General features: G+C 49.3%; 1 protein-coding gene across 3 annotated transcripts in view; it reads right to left on the reverse strand.

The window, feature by feature from the left end:
* LOC138370890 (PDZ domain-containing protein 8-like) overlaps positions 1–15,012 on the reverse strand; it is a 213,436-nt gene that overhangs the window by 16,138 nt on the left and 182,286 nt on the right. For all 3 annotated transcript variants that reach the window (XM_069335534.1, XM_069335533.1, XM_069335532.1), the window contains 2 exons: positions 6,156–6,344; positions 84–293 (listed from right to left, as the gene is read on the reverse strand). In XM_069335534.1, the coding sequence (XP_069191635.1) occupies positions 84–293; positions 6,156–6,344 (399 nt within the window). The remainder of the gene's footprint in view (positions 1–83; positions 294–6,155; positions 6,345–15,012) is intronic.

Consider the following 15,012-nt stretch of genomic DNA (forward strand, 5'->3'; position numbering starts at 1 on the left):
AAAAAGAACTGCAAGATTTAAACTCATTACCATTATAATGTGCGAACACTAATTACTACCTTCATAAAATATAAGTTCATTACCTGAGGATCTGCAGTACAGTACTGAAGGGCAGTGCAGTAATGCAAGGTGAGTAGGGCCAGAGCCTGAGTTCGAGCATCACACTGAGAGATTTGAAGTGCAACACTGGCTCTAGTCAGAGCATCGCCTGCTTCACTGGCATCTCTCTCTTGTCGTGCCAAATCCACTCGAACTTCTCCTTCACTGTCAATTGTAGTTTGTAGGTGTGCCAACTTCACAGAAAAGAAAAGTAAATAAATAACACAAGATTTCTCAACCTGTTCTCAAGAGGTATATACTGTACCTGTTGATGGTAATCACATAAAAAATATATGCAATTAGTACTATCATCTACTCCCTATCCATGGTTAGGTGAAGGTTAGGTTAAAACAGTGTATTATTTTCAAACACATGAAATATGAGATTTAAAAACTGAGTACCCCCTCAAATTTGACATGAGAAAATGGCCTTAGGGATTATCAAAGAAGCAAGTATACCACAGCCTATTTCTATTTCAAACCCTGGATTTATAATGCAATACAGTTATAATTTGAGAATATTCTCTGTTTAGGCCAAAGGTTCACTTACCAATTCACAAATATACTATATTTGAGCCTAATTAAGCCTTCAGCATTATAAATATCAAGATAAATATTCAGGTGTTTAACCAGGGCATCTGACCGTTAATTAGAATCTCTTCAGCTTGAGAATTGACCGAGATGAATCACGAGAAAATTCTTAAAACTAAGTATTAAACCTATAATTTTGCAAACATTATTTAGTCACAGATTTAACCCTTAACCACTGGATGCGCCAGCCGAGAAAACTCGGTCGATGAGAAACTGCGCGAGCTGAGAAAACACGTTTTTAATATTTCGTACCCATTCAAAACAAACGCACGGTAGGCTATCTTGAGGTTATCTTGAGATGATTTCGGGGCTTTAGTGTCCCCGCGGCTCCACCCCCAGGAAGCAGCCAGTGACAGCTGACTAACACCCAGGTACCTATTTTACTGATAGGTAACAGGGGCATAAGGTGAAAGAAACTCTGCCCATTGTTTCTCGCCGGCGCCCAGGATCGAACCCGGGACCACAGGATCACCAGTCCAGTGTGCTGTTCGCTCGGCCGACCGGCTCCCTCACCTCCCTCCCTCCCGGCTGTAGTATGAAATGGACTCTAGGAACCGCCAGTGAGACGCAGCCATCTTGGAAAAAATCCCAGAATGTCCTAGGACTGCTGGCTAGCTTAGTACCGAGTGAGCAACAATGGGTGGCACACGTACCTCTGGCTACCAAACACCTGTCTAACTTGGTGTTGAAACATTGCTCTCTGTCGGTGAATTTCAGACCTAATTGTTTGAAGAACATAAGGGTCATGATATTGATGAAGCTAGTCACAATAAGGACCTAGCACAAGGGTCAGATGCAAGTAATACAGCACTGATGAGGACGATACAACGAGCGTATCCAGTAGTAGCTGAGTGCCACCCATACTAACCTATGTTATCTCCAATTTTTATAGATAATACATAGATGAATCATTTTCTGGGTTCAGTGATGATGCATCTGATACAAGTAGCATAGATGAGTAGTGATAGTGGCTTCCATGGTGGTGTTTTCCAAAGATCTCTTCAAGAATAGCTGAATCTCTTCCAGAATGGCTGAATCTCTTCCAGAATGGCTGAATCTCTTCCATAATGGCTGAATCTCTTCCAGAATACCTTACAAAGTGATCTTTTCAAGACTACCTTATAATTTGATCTTTTCCTATAATCTTTTTAAGACTATCTTACACTTCACAAGCTTGGCTACACACCACCTACAGGTACTAAAGCCAATGTTGGACGTGAGTGCATTATTTGCAAGCACAGAGAACGAAAAAACAAAAAGCAAAATTCGGTTTGTACCTGGTGCATCAAGAGCGAAGTCGCGCTGTGTACCGTGATTATTACTGCTTCATTGATTATTACTCTCTTCTGAAGTATTGGGTGTGTAATACAGTGTGTTACTGTGTAAATAGTGTGTGAAACTGTACATATTGTAATTTTAGTGAATTTTGAACAAGTAATATTGTGACAATAAACATTTATTTTGGACTCATTACTGACACATGTACCACAGTTCTATGGAACACTATGAACATTCTACTGTATACATATTTTAACACTTTCCCACACCGATGTCGCGAGCGTCGTCATCCATTTTTCTCCCTATTGTGAATAGATGACAATCCTTGCATCATCCATTAAAATATTTGTAAAAAAAACCAACGTTGAATGTAATGAAACGCCATTTTCTGGGTGAGCCCCGGAGGCTCCCTGGAGCTTATTGGGCTAATGTATGTTATATTAGACTGGGACATTAGCTAAGGAGTTCAGACCTACCAGGGGCCAGTGCCAGAACCTGGCCCCTTCAGAGAGGTTTCAGGGAGCAATGGCCCTGGAAAATCCTTGTGGTTGGGGGGTTTCCTTATCTACCATCGACCGGGATTAGGCATCCAGAAAGGTAGGCATAACAAAACAAACCCCACATGGTAAAAAACTAAAACAGAAAACCAAACAGAGAGGTAGAAACTCCCTACAATCCCAAGGAAACAAGCAAACAAGTAAACATCACACTTTACTGCCGCACCGATCGTCTGCGCAGCCCTCCCCGCCCCGAAAGGGGGAGGGGGGAGCCCCGGACCTCACCGCGCCTGCTGCCTAGCATCAGTTCGGAAGCTAAGTGTCAACCAACTCGAAAAAAACGCCGACTGGTGGGAAGGAGGGTTGCCAGGGAGTCTCCGGGGCTCACCCGGAGGCTCCCTGGCAACCCTCAGTGGCTTGGGTGAGCTGGAGTACGTACAGACAATACATGTCGCTTGACTCCGGGTCAAAACAATCATCGACCCAACAGGCAGCATGTCGGAGGCAAAACCGGTGAGTGTCACCCTGAGACACAGGGACAGAGCAACCTTCAAACTCGCAGGACGCGAGGAGGGACTCAGGGGTCACATCCTTCAGACCACATAGCCCATGTGGGGTTTCCCAGGGCCCTTAGCCACGGTTACATGCTAAGGGAAGCCTAGGCAGGGTACTGCGAACTGGTGTCCAGGTCTACCAAACAAACTTCTAAAGCTTAACCCCCGGGATGTGTCTACTCACGGGGACCAAGCGGGGAGGACCACCAAACACAAATATAGATATATATACCCTCAGAACAGCAGCGGGGAGGACCACCAAACACAAATATAGATATATATACCCTCAGAACAGCAACGGGGAACCACAAAGGCAGACCCCTCCCCCCACCAGGCAGAAAACAAAAATAGAAGAAAAACCTCGCAACAGGACATCGTACCCAGGTGGAACAGAGTCGGCCGCTGTTATAGGTGAAAACTAGCTGTGCAGTACCCTGCGCCCCTGCCAGTGATGAAAGCTACCCAGAGACAAACAAGGGTAAGAAAAACCCCAGGTGATCCCAAGGGCAGCCAAATACCGAGCAGTAAACGGCACAGCGGAGGTAGATCCCGAGGTGACTTGTGGAAGGAGACCCCAAGCCCCAAGGGCAGTACTTACAGGGCACCTAGGGAAGGGAACCCTAGGCACATGTAGCCCGAGTACCATGGAATAGGACTCCTGGCTCACACACCACCTGAAAGAGACAGCTCACACCACAAGGCACAAGACAAACAAAAACTGGAGCCAGAGGCACAACCGCACCAGATTCCCATCAGCCAAGAACTGAAGGTTGGGTCGCCGGCAGGTGGGTCTGGGGCTCCCCCTTCCCCCTCCCAGGGAAGGGGGGTTGTGCAGACAGCGGCGTGGTGACTTGATGACATCATGCTAGTTTGCTAATTTTCGTTTGGGGAGTTCTGTCCACTTGTTTGGCCTTTAGTCGCAATAGTTTTACCAGAATAGGGGTTTGTTTTGGGGTGCCTACCTTACTGGGTGCCTGTCCCGGTCATTGGCAGACATAGAATGCTCCCACCCACAGGGAGGTCTCTATAGGCCATTGCTCCTCGTGCTTATCTAGAGGGGGCCAGGTTCTGGCTCGTGGTCCCCGGTAGGCAAGAACTCTATGCATTGACTGATGCCAGAAAGATATACATATCCATTCAGCCTGGATAGCTCCAGGGAGCCCCGTCCCCCCTAGAAAAAAAATCATGGGCAACATTCCCGGGTGTGAGAGCCTCAGTATTGAGTGAGTAACCAAGATGGGGCACATACAGCATGATCTAACAGCACTGCTGTTCAGCTTGTGACCACAGCATCACCTAAAAATATAAAAATATAAGACTGGTATTATTTAGCCATGATAGTATTACAGAAGAGCCTGACTGATAAAGACTGTGTACAATGTTCAGATATCAGTGAACACAATGCTGTTTAAGATGTTCACAGCACTGGCCACAGCACATTGCTATTGTTTTGTTCATCTAAGAATCTTAAACGACTTCTCATATTCCTTTACAAAATAAACTTGTGAAAAAATTACTCATTTACAGGATTTAATGACCAGGATTCTAATAATAGCAGCACATACAGCATAAGCTAACAGCACTGCTGTTCAGCTTGTGACCACAGCAGTGTGGTGAGAATTAGCGATGTGAGTAGTATGGTGGGAGGTAGGGAGAGGTGTTATCATCTGCTGACTATGTATTCACCTAGTTGTGCTTGAGGAGGGTCGAGCTCTGGCTCTTTTGGCCCACTTCTCAACTGTCACTCAATCAACTTTTTTTTGTTTCACACACCCACCCATAACAGCTGTCCCAGGTACTTATTTACTGCTAGGTAACAGGAACATCAGAGTGAAAGAAACTCTGCCCATTTGTTTCCGCCGTCACCAGGATCGATCCCCAGGCCATAGGACTACGAATCCAATGCACTGACCACTCAGCCACAGGCCCCCCTTGTTATTGTGTGGCAACCTGTTATTGTCTCGACTCACCATACCAGCTTGGTGGTTCGCTACGATGAACACAAATGTAGATAATTATATAACGTGTGTGTATATTGAGTGTAATAACAACAAAAGGAGTATGTTGAGAGGAGCCATTTTGGTGAGGCAGGTGTTGGTGAAGGAGGGAGTGATGCTGTCGTCTGCTGGCTGCTGTGTGACTTGAAAGTAATGAAACTAATATTTCTGGTGGGCCTCTCAGTAGCTCCTCATCCCTGCTTTGTTCCCTACTTTCCTGTGGAAGTTGTCAGGTTGTCACCAAGAGTGGCTCACAAAAGGCTTGGAAGGTTGGCTGAGACTCTGGGCTGCCATCTGGTGGCAGGCAAGTGCATTTAAGATGTGATTTCACTACAGTGCTGACTATTTGCATTGTGTTTGTCAGGGGTACAAAATTTTCTAAGACATTGCTTGTTATGGAGGATTTTGGCTTTCTGGTGGGTCTTTCACCGAGTTCTGTGGTGATCTCTGATCCCCGGTTTTCCCTTCACCTCTTTGAGCAGACCAGAGTCTGGTTCTGGTTCCCAGTAGGTGTTTATAGATCAACGAGTCCTGACGTGTTCCCCCGAGACTTAGGTCTTTCAGGTTGTAGCAGCATCCTGACATATTCCCCTGAGAATTAGGTCTTTCAGGTTGTAGCAGCATCCTGACGTGTTCCCCTGAGACTTAGGTCTTTCAGGTTGTAGCAGCATCCTGACATGTTCCCCTAAGACTTAGGTCTTTCAGGTTGTAGCAGCATCCTGACGTGTTCCCCTGAGACTTAGGTCTTTCAGGTTGTAGCAGCATCCTGACGTGTTCCCCCGAGACTTAGGTCTTTCAGGTTGTAGCAGCATCCTGACATGTTCCCCTAAGACTTAGGTCTTTCAGGTTGTAGCAGCATCCTGACATGTTTCCCTGAGACTTAGGTCTTTCAGGTTGTAGCAGCATCCTGACGTGTTTCCCCGAGACTTAGGTCTTTCAGGTTGTAGCAGCATCCTGACGTGTTTCCCCGAGACTTAGGTCTTTCAGGTTGTAGCAGCATTGGGGAGCTACTAAATAGCCCATTAGAAAGAGACATTTCATTACATTTATTGATTAACTTTTACAGATTGGAATATTTATTTCCCTCATGAAAATTTAAATTATGCTAAAAATGCTTTTGTACTTTAGAATCTTACTCACTGTTGCATTGATTTTTGCTGTACGTTCTGGTCCTGGTAAAAGTGAATGAAGATCCTTGGCTGAATCTCTAGCTAAAGTAACCAAGCGTTCATCATGAGGGTAGAGCAGCAGGCGGTCCAATACCGCCTGAATACTGTCCCCTCCATCCCAGTTGACTAGAAATGGGTTGGAGTTCTCAGAAAGAGATGTCTGTAAGGAATTAAAATGGGTCAAGTGTTAAAAAGTATATTTTACTCCTATGGTAAAAATATTCTGGAGTTCTTTCTCATCAACAAAAAGAGAGAGAATTATGTCCTAATTAAAACAATTGAGCTCTGAAATTTCATTGATTTTATACAATTTTTTTAGAAATATAAATTAAATTTATCTAAACGGTAAAGTTAAGTGACTCAGACGATTGGTGCAATTCCTATACTCTGAATTTTAATATCAAAAGAGAATTTTTTTTTATGTTTTAGCAATACGTACTGTATACCCGAGTTGTAAAAAGTAGAATTATAAACTGTGGATTTATACAGCAGGCTTCATATAAGGAAGAAAGCAAATAAAGATAATAGAAGAACTTTTAGTAATCATGTCTAAATTTAGTTAGAAAATTGGGAACCATTTTCTCAGTTGTAAATTCAGGAACGACAGGAAAAGCTTTGTTTCTTTATAGTGGAAAATTTTGGAAATTATGTTTTTAATCTAATGAGCCATTAAGATTATTTCAGATATAACTGGTTTTTGGGACCAGGAAATATTTCTGTCATTCCCTATATTAAAATGAGTGTTCAACATTTACAAGAGAAATGTGAATTTCGCATTGTAATTCTCATTTCTCATTTCAAATGTGAAATGAAAATTTTCATGTGAAAATAACCCCCCTCAAAATTTAATCTATTTTATTATCTTTGTGATGCTAAATAAGCAATATTTAAAGAGTAAAATAACAAACAATTACACTGCAAAGATGATTATACAAAATCTACAATGTATTATGGTACTTCTTCAGTAATATTCAGAACAGGACTAATAACCAGAGATGGAAGGCATTACTGTTCAGTATAAAAATGTCACTAAATACCACATTTAAAGCTAATGGAGACATTCTTAATTTATCTGATTTACTTCAGATAGTACTGTACAATATAATTCAAACATAAAATTAATATATAGTATACTGTATATTAAACTGTAAAGACTACACACTCACACGTGCACTTGCATACATATTGTACATAGATACAAATGTATATACTGTAATGTTTATTGACTACACGTGTATAACTGAATACATAAGTAAGCACATATATGTACACATACACTACTGTATTTAAGTATTGAGATTTCACCTACAGAAAAACATTATCTCACTGGAAAATGTTCTGAATAAGGTGATAAATTCATCCCCAAACTATTGAGCTTGCTTACCAGGAAAGACAGATTGCTATAAGAATGACAACTCATCAAACAGGGCACAACAGGGTTGATCTCAAGTTACTTTGAGAATATTAAAAAACCAGCATTGAATGTAATGAAACGCCATTTTCTGGGTGAGTCCCGGAGGCTCCCCGGAGCTATCCCAGGCTGATATGCTAATGTCAGACTTTGGCATCAGTCATGTGTATGGAGTTCTTAGGCCTACCGGGGACCACGGCCAGAACCGGGCCCCCTCAGAGAGGCAAGGGGAGCAATGGCCTATAGAAGCCCCCGTGTAGTTGGAAGCATTCTATGTCTGCCATCGACCGGAACAGGCACCCAGAAAGGTAAGCGCCCCAAAACAAACCCCTATTCTGGTTAAAATTGCTACCTAAAACCGAACTAGTGGATAGAACTCCCCAACCGAAAACAAGCAAACTAGTGTGACGTCACACACTGCCGCGCCGCTGTCTGCGCAGCTCCCCCCTCCCCGGGAGGGGGAAGGGGGAGCCCCAGACCCACCGCGCCGGCTACCCACACCTCAGTTCTTGAGGCTGGATGTCAAAAACGCGAAAAACCGCCGACCGGAGGGAGGGAGGGATGCCGGGGAGCCTCCGGGACTCACCCAGAAAATGGCGTTTCATTACATTCAACGCTGGTTTTCTGGGGGGAGCCCCGTCGGCTCCCCGGAGCTAACTACCCACAGACAGAAAAAGAGGGACTTACCCGGGAGGCGGTCGTCGCTCACCCCTCAACTCGAAGCCGAGACAACTGGCTGCAACCGCCGACCCAAAGCAACACAGGCCCGACGAGGCCCAGGGACATTCACAAGGTAACGAGCAGCCAGGACCCTGTTCGACCGCCAAAATTCCCGCGCCCGAATATCAGACCAAGACATTCCCAAAGACGGCAGCAAGAGCCGCGAACTTACGAACGTCATGGGCACGGGGATAGACCGCAGGCTGGCTGGACCTAATAACCCTGCGGACGACCTGAGAGACCCGAACCCGCGAACAGGGAAGAAGGGAAACCGGATCAACCCACAGCGCGTCCCCGGACACAGAAGCTGTGGCGCGCAAATAACGGCGAAGCGCCGCAACCGGACACAAAACATGATACACCCCCCGAACAGACAAGGAGCTAACACGACGAAGACGCAAAAAGAAACGGAAGGACCGCCAGGAAACTTCATACTGCCGCCGAGAAGCCCTCAGGTGGGACACCAACAAGGAGGCCACCTGATCACCATAGAGATGATGATAGACTCGAGTCAAAAAAACCATACGCGAAGACTCGAGGAGAAGATCGAACCAGCTACGTGACGTACTGGCCCGATCTGCTGAAAGAGGCGGAGCCGCGGGAAAACCCTCGGGTTCGGACACCGAGCAACCAGCGCCTGAAACCAAGGCTGCGCCGGCCACCAAGGGGCCAGAAGGACAACTCTCCCCCGGCAAGTCTCTAAGCGAGTCAGGACCTGGAGCAACAGCCGAACCGGGGGAAAGAGGTACAGGAACCCCCACCTCGACCAGTCTAGCCGAAAGGCATCGACCCCGACGGCCTCGCAATCGGGGAAGGGCGCCGCATAAACGGGAAGACGCCGCGACCACGCCGACGCGAAGAGGTCCACTTCGGGGCGCCCGAACGTCTGGCAAAGCCAACGGAAAGACTCGTCGTCGACCGTCCACTCCGTGGAGAGGGGAACGAAGCGAGACAGGGCGTCGGCCAAGACGTTGGACACACCCCGTACGTGAACCGCCAGGAGAGCCAAACCCCGAGAACTCAGCAGACGAGTCACCCGAAGCGACCAACCCCAAAGAGACAAGGACCGCATCGAACCCCCGCGGTTCAGGCAATGAACCACCGGAGAGCAGTCCGAATGGAGCCGAATCGTCGATCCGCGGGCCACCCGAATCCTCCCCAGAGCAAACCACACCGCCGCGAACTCCTGCACCGTACTGTGAGCTCGACGGAAGAACGGATCCCAACGCCCCTGGCCGGCCTGGTGAGCACTGGTCACAAAACCCCAGCCGAGAGACGACGCATCCGTGTACACATCGAGCGAGGGCTCGGGTAGGTGCCAAGGCACTGAACCCCGAAAAACCCGAAGAGGAAGCCGGTGACGCAGCAATCGACGCAAGTCCCCCGGGGGTCGAACTCTGCGATCGCGAGAGAGGCGGAAGGGGGAACCCCGAAGGAACCAGAACAGCCGTCGAAGCCAAACCCGACCCGGCGGGTAGACCACCATCGCGAAGTTCAGGCTCCCGCACAGCCCCTCGAGCAACCGCCGGGTGACCCGAGGGCCCTCCAGAAACAGACGAAGGCGGGACCGCAGCCGCAGGAGAGACTCCGGAGGGAGAGACAAAGAGGCGGTTCGAGAGTCCCACACGAGACCCAGCCAAGTCCGAACCTGAGAGGGAACCAGATGGGACTTCCTTCAGTTCACCAAGAACCCGAACCCGGCGAGCTGGGAAAGAACCAAATCCCTGGCTAGCAAGCAAGCTGACTGGCTGGGAGCCCAAACCAGCCAGTCGTCGAGGTAGGCCAACACCCGAACACCTAGGAGACGCAAACGAGCCACCACAACCCGTGTAAGGCGTGTGAACACGCGAGGTGCCAGGTTCAACCCGAACGGGAGACAACGAAAGCGGTAACTCAGACGCCCCACTACAAAACCGAGCCAGTCCCTGAACCGCGGATGAATCGGGACATGCCAATAAGCGTCCCGGAGGTCCAGGGACACCATCCAAGCTCCCGGCTCCAAGAGGAGCCGAACCTGAGACAGCGTAGTCATCCGAAAGGAGGGGCAATGAACCCAGGGGTTCAGACGGGACAATCTGCTAGCCAGGACGACTCCGGAACCTCGTAACGGAGCCAGAAAGGGAACGAAGTCCCAAACCTGAACGTGGACGGATCCATTTCCGAGGCATAATCCGGGTCACGCAGGAGGTAAGCTGCAAAGGCCGCTCGCACCACACCAGGTTGGATGCGATAAGCCGAAAACCTCCGGAAGGACGGAACCGACGTACCCGGGGGAACACGGAACCGAACCCGGGGAGGGGCCGACACCAAATCCAACTCGTACGCAGAGGGGGGAAAAGAAAACCCCACTCCTTGTAACAATAAGCCCCGCTCAGTGGGAAGAAAAACCCAGGCGGGGTCCAGCAGGGCCCAAGGCCCCCAAGTCAGCCCCTCCCCAGCCTCGAGGTCCGTCACCACAGGACCCGAGGCCGAGTCCTCTCCCCAAGCCCCAACCCCACAAGACAAGGACGGAGCAGCCGGAAAAGCTGGAGGAAGGGGGGCCCACTGGTCAGACCCTGAAGCTTCGGCCGGGAGACAAGACTCGAATGCCTCTGCCGCCCCCCGGAAGGGGCAACCCCCGAAGCTGCCCGAGTCTCAAGATCAAGTAACCCCTGCTCCGACCCCGAAACCCTCAGACGCTTCGGGGCCGGAAGCAGGGGCGGGGGACCAGAACGAACAGAAGGGGAAGGACGAGGAGGTGCGGACTGAACCAGGATCGAAGCGACCCCCACCCCCAAGTCCGGGTCTCGAAAAGCAAAGCGGGGCAGCCCCGGGGCATCCGGGGAAGCAACCAACCGAGCGCGTTGCAACAGACGAAACCTAGACTGCAACGCCCGTGCCGCCTGTACCCGAATAGAATCATCAGAGGATTGGGTAAATTGAGTCACAAGCAAGCAGCAACACTCACAGGACTCAGGGTCGATAGTATCACCGACCCAACAGGCAGCGTGGCAGAGGCAAAAACAATGAGGGTCACCCTGAGACAAGGGGACCGAGCAACCCTCAAACTCGCACACAGCGAGTGGGGACTCCGGGGTCACATCCATCGGACCCACGCGCCCCCTAGGGGATTCCCAGGGTCCTGAGCGTTTACTTTAAGAGGACTCGCGCTCAGGTAGTCCCAGGCAGGGTGCTGCAAACCGGCGCCCAAAACTACCAAGCAAACTTCTAAAGCTGAACCCCAGGGACGTGTACACTCACGGGGACCTAGCAGGGGGCGCCACCGAGGAGAACAGTGGAAGGGCAAAAACAAACTGAATAAAAGGACAGAACCCCCCACCAGGCAAAAACAAAAAGAAAAACAAAACCCCGCAAGAGGACAGCGAACCCCAAGGAACAGAGCCGACCGCGATGTCGGGAAATACAAGCTGAGCAGCACCCTGCGCCCCTACCAGTGCAAACTGCCTCTTACCTGCCGGTAACAAGGGAGAACAGAACACCCAAGAGCCCAACAGGCGGCCGAAAAACCGAAAGGTAAAACGGACCAGCAGAGGCAGACCCCGAGGAGCCTGTGGAAGGTGGCCCCAAGCCCCAAGGGCAGTACTTACAGGGCACCTAGGGAAGGCAGCCCTAGGCGCATGCAGCCCTAGTACTGAAGATAACTCCTGGCTCTCGCACCCACAAAACTAACACCACACGCAAAGCACAGTGCAGTAGCGACACCGGAGCCAGAGCACACGACCATCGCCTATAGCATCAGCCTCAAGAACTGAGGTGTGGGTAGCCGGCACGGGGGGTCTGGGGCTCCCCCTTCCCCCTCCCGGGGAGGGGGGAGCTGCGCAGACAGCGGCGCGGCAGTGTGTGACGTCACACTAGTTTGCTTGTTTTCGGTTGGGGAGTTCTATCCACTAGTTCGGTTTTAGGTAGCAATTTTAACCAGAATAGGGGTTTGTTTTGGGGCGCTTACCTTTCTGGGTGCCTGTTCCGGTCGATGGCAGACATAGAATGCTTCCAACTACACGGGGGCTTCTAAAGGCCATTGCTCCCCTTGCCTCTCTGAGGGGGCCCGGTTCTGGCCGTGGTCCCCTTTAGGCCTAAGAACTCCATACACATGACTGATGCCAAAGTCTGACATTAGCATATCAGCCTGGGATAGCTCCGGGGAGCCGAAGGGGCTCCCACCAGAAATAATTAACAAAATAGATACAGTAACTCACTTTCCAACTTCTTTTTCAAGAAAGACTAACATAACTTTCATAAGATGCACAAATTCCCAGCTTGCATCACAGTACAATGTACAGACAAAAATACCAAGCTACAAAACCTGACAAACTCATGTAGAGAAACTATCAATAAACAGGATTTACTAAATATGCTGCCTTTAAATTAACAATTTTAAGATGGCCAAATTACTATGCAAAATATTCAACACAATTATTTCTCTTACAAGGAGCAATATGCTACAGAAGAAATTATCAATCAAACCTACAACAATGCTGGGTTCCAAATTACATCTGAAAAACCTAAGAGAAGAATGGAGTGATGGCTAGGGAAGGCCTTCACAAACCCTGGAAGTTTAACACACTAGAATAGGGAGCAATGCAGGTAAGCTCCATATTAGATCATCAACCAAGAGGTTAGTACATTTAATGTCCCATGGAGACATTGAACCTAGGAATCAACACGAGGTGAGGTCCTGAAGATTTGTTACACTGGATGATTAATGGTCAGAACATCGACCCAAGCAGTAAGTTCAATAATTGCAAATACAATAAGATGTGCTCAGTAAATAATGCAACCAACACATATATAAATACAGTAAGGCAAGTACATTACACACTAAGTACAGTAAAGTGAGTACTATACACATACTGTACCAGTATTACAAATACTGTACAGCACACATACTGTAAACAGAGCAAGGCGAGTACAGTACACTCAATATAAATACAGCTAAGTGAAGACAGTGCACATATTTACATACCCTAGGAGAGAAAAGTGCATGTTAACTACATAAACAATTAAAATGCATATATGACAAAACCAACAAGGTTTGGTAGATATCACAAGTGAATTATTGTTAAGATGCAGGGCCCAAGAGCTGAAGTTCAATTCTAACAAAAATAGGTAAGTGCACACAAGCACATCGGGCAGATAGTAACAACCAATAAAAAAAACCAGCGTTGAATGTAATGAAACGCCATTTTCTGGGTGAGTCCCGGAGGCTCCCCGGAGCTATCCATGGCTGATATGGATATCCTAACTATTTTGCATCAGTCGATGTGGGTGGAGTTCTAGGCCTACCGGGGACCACGAGCCAGAACCTGGCCCCCTCAGAGAGGCACGGGGAGCAATGGCCCATAGAATGCACATGTGATTTGGAGCATTCCATATCTGCCATCGACCGGGACAGGCACCCAGAAAGGTAAGCGCCCCAAAACAAACCCCTATTCTGGTTAACAACAAAATTGACAAAACGAGTGGACAGAACTAACCCAAAAGAAAAACAATCAAACTAGCACGGCGTCACACGAGCCGCGCCGCATGTCTGCGCAGCTCCCTCCTCCCCGGGGGGGGGGGGGGGGGGGGGGGGGGGTTGGTGAGCCCCAGACCCCCGAGCCGGCGATTCACACCCCAGTTCTGAGGCTGGACATCAAAAACCGCGAAAAACCGCCGACCGGAGGGTGGGAGGGATGCCGGGGAGCCTCCGGGACTCACCCAGAAAATGCCGTTTCATTACATTCAACGCTAGTTTTCTGGGGGGAACCCCTGTGGCTCCCCGGAGCTACCTCACCAAAGACCACCAAGAAAAACCAAGGGCACTTACCCGGGAGGCGGTCGGTGCTCCACCTCTCAAGACGAAGCCGAGACCACGGGCCGCAACCGCCGACCTAAGGCAACACAGGCCCGACTGGGCCCAGGAACGTTAACAAGGTAGAGTGCAGCCAGGACCCTGTTCGACCGCCAAAATCCCCGCGCCCGAATGTCAGTCCAAGACATATTGCCGAAGACGGCAGCAAGAGCAGCGATCTTACGAACGTCATGGGCACGGGGATAGACCGCAGGCTGGCTGGATTTAATGACCCTGCGGACGACCTGAGAGACCCGAACCCGCGAACAGGGAAGAAGGGAAACCGGATCAACCCACAGCGCGTCCCCGAACACTGAAGCCGTGGCGCGCAGATAACGGCGGAGGGCCGCAACCGGACACAATACATGGTGAACCCCCGGCCTGACAAACCACGCATCAACAACCCAAAGACCCCTCCGGAAAGCAGCAGTCTCATTCTTCGCCAGAAAAGAGGGAGACGGCTGCAAACGAACAAACCGAAGACCACGACCAAAGAGCAAAAACCCCTGCGCCGGAGAAGAGCATGAAGCTCCGCCACATGACCCCCAGAGGCTAATGCCAACAGAAAAAGAGCCTTAGCAAAGCAATCTTGAACCAAAGGGGTCACCACAAAACGAGGAGTGGAAAGATAGAAAAGCACTCTGTCCAAAGACCAGGACGGCTCAGGCGGCGCATGAACAGGCCGGAGGTGAAACAACGCCCGAGACAGCTTGCGAAACGGCGCAGAAGTAACAACAATACCGAAAGCAAGCTGCAGCAGCTCCGCCAGCGCCGCACGATACGAGGCGACAGTATTAGGCATAAGATGACGGTCCTGAAACAACCAAGAGAGAAAGGACAACACCACCTGAACCGAAAGCGAGGAAC

This window comes from Procambarus clarkii, chromosome 33 (assembly GCF_040958095.1).
Source record: "Procambarus clarkii isolate CNS0578487 chromosome 33, FALCON_Pclarkii_2.0, whole genome shotgun sequence".
NCBI classification, from domain to species: Eukaryota; Metazoa; Arthropoda; class Malacostraca; order Decapoda; family Cambaridae; genus Procambarus; species Procambarus clarkii.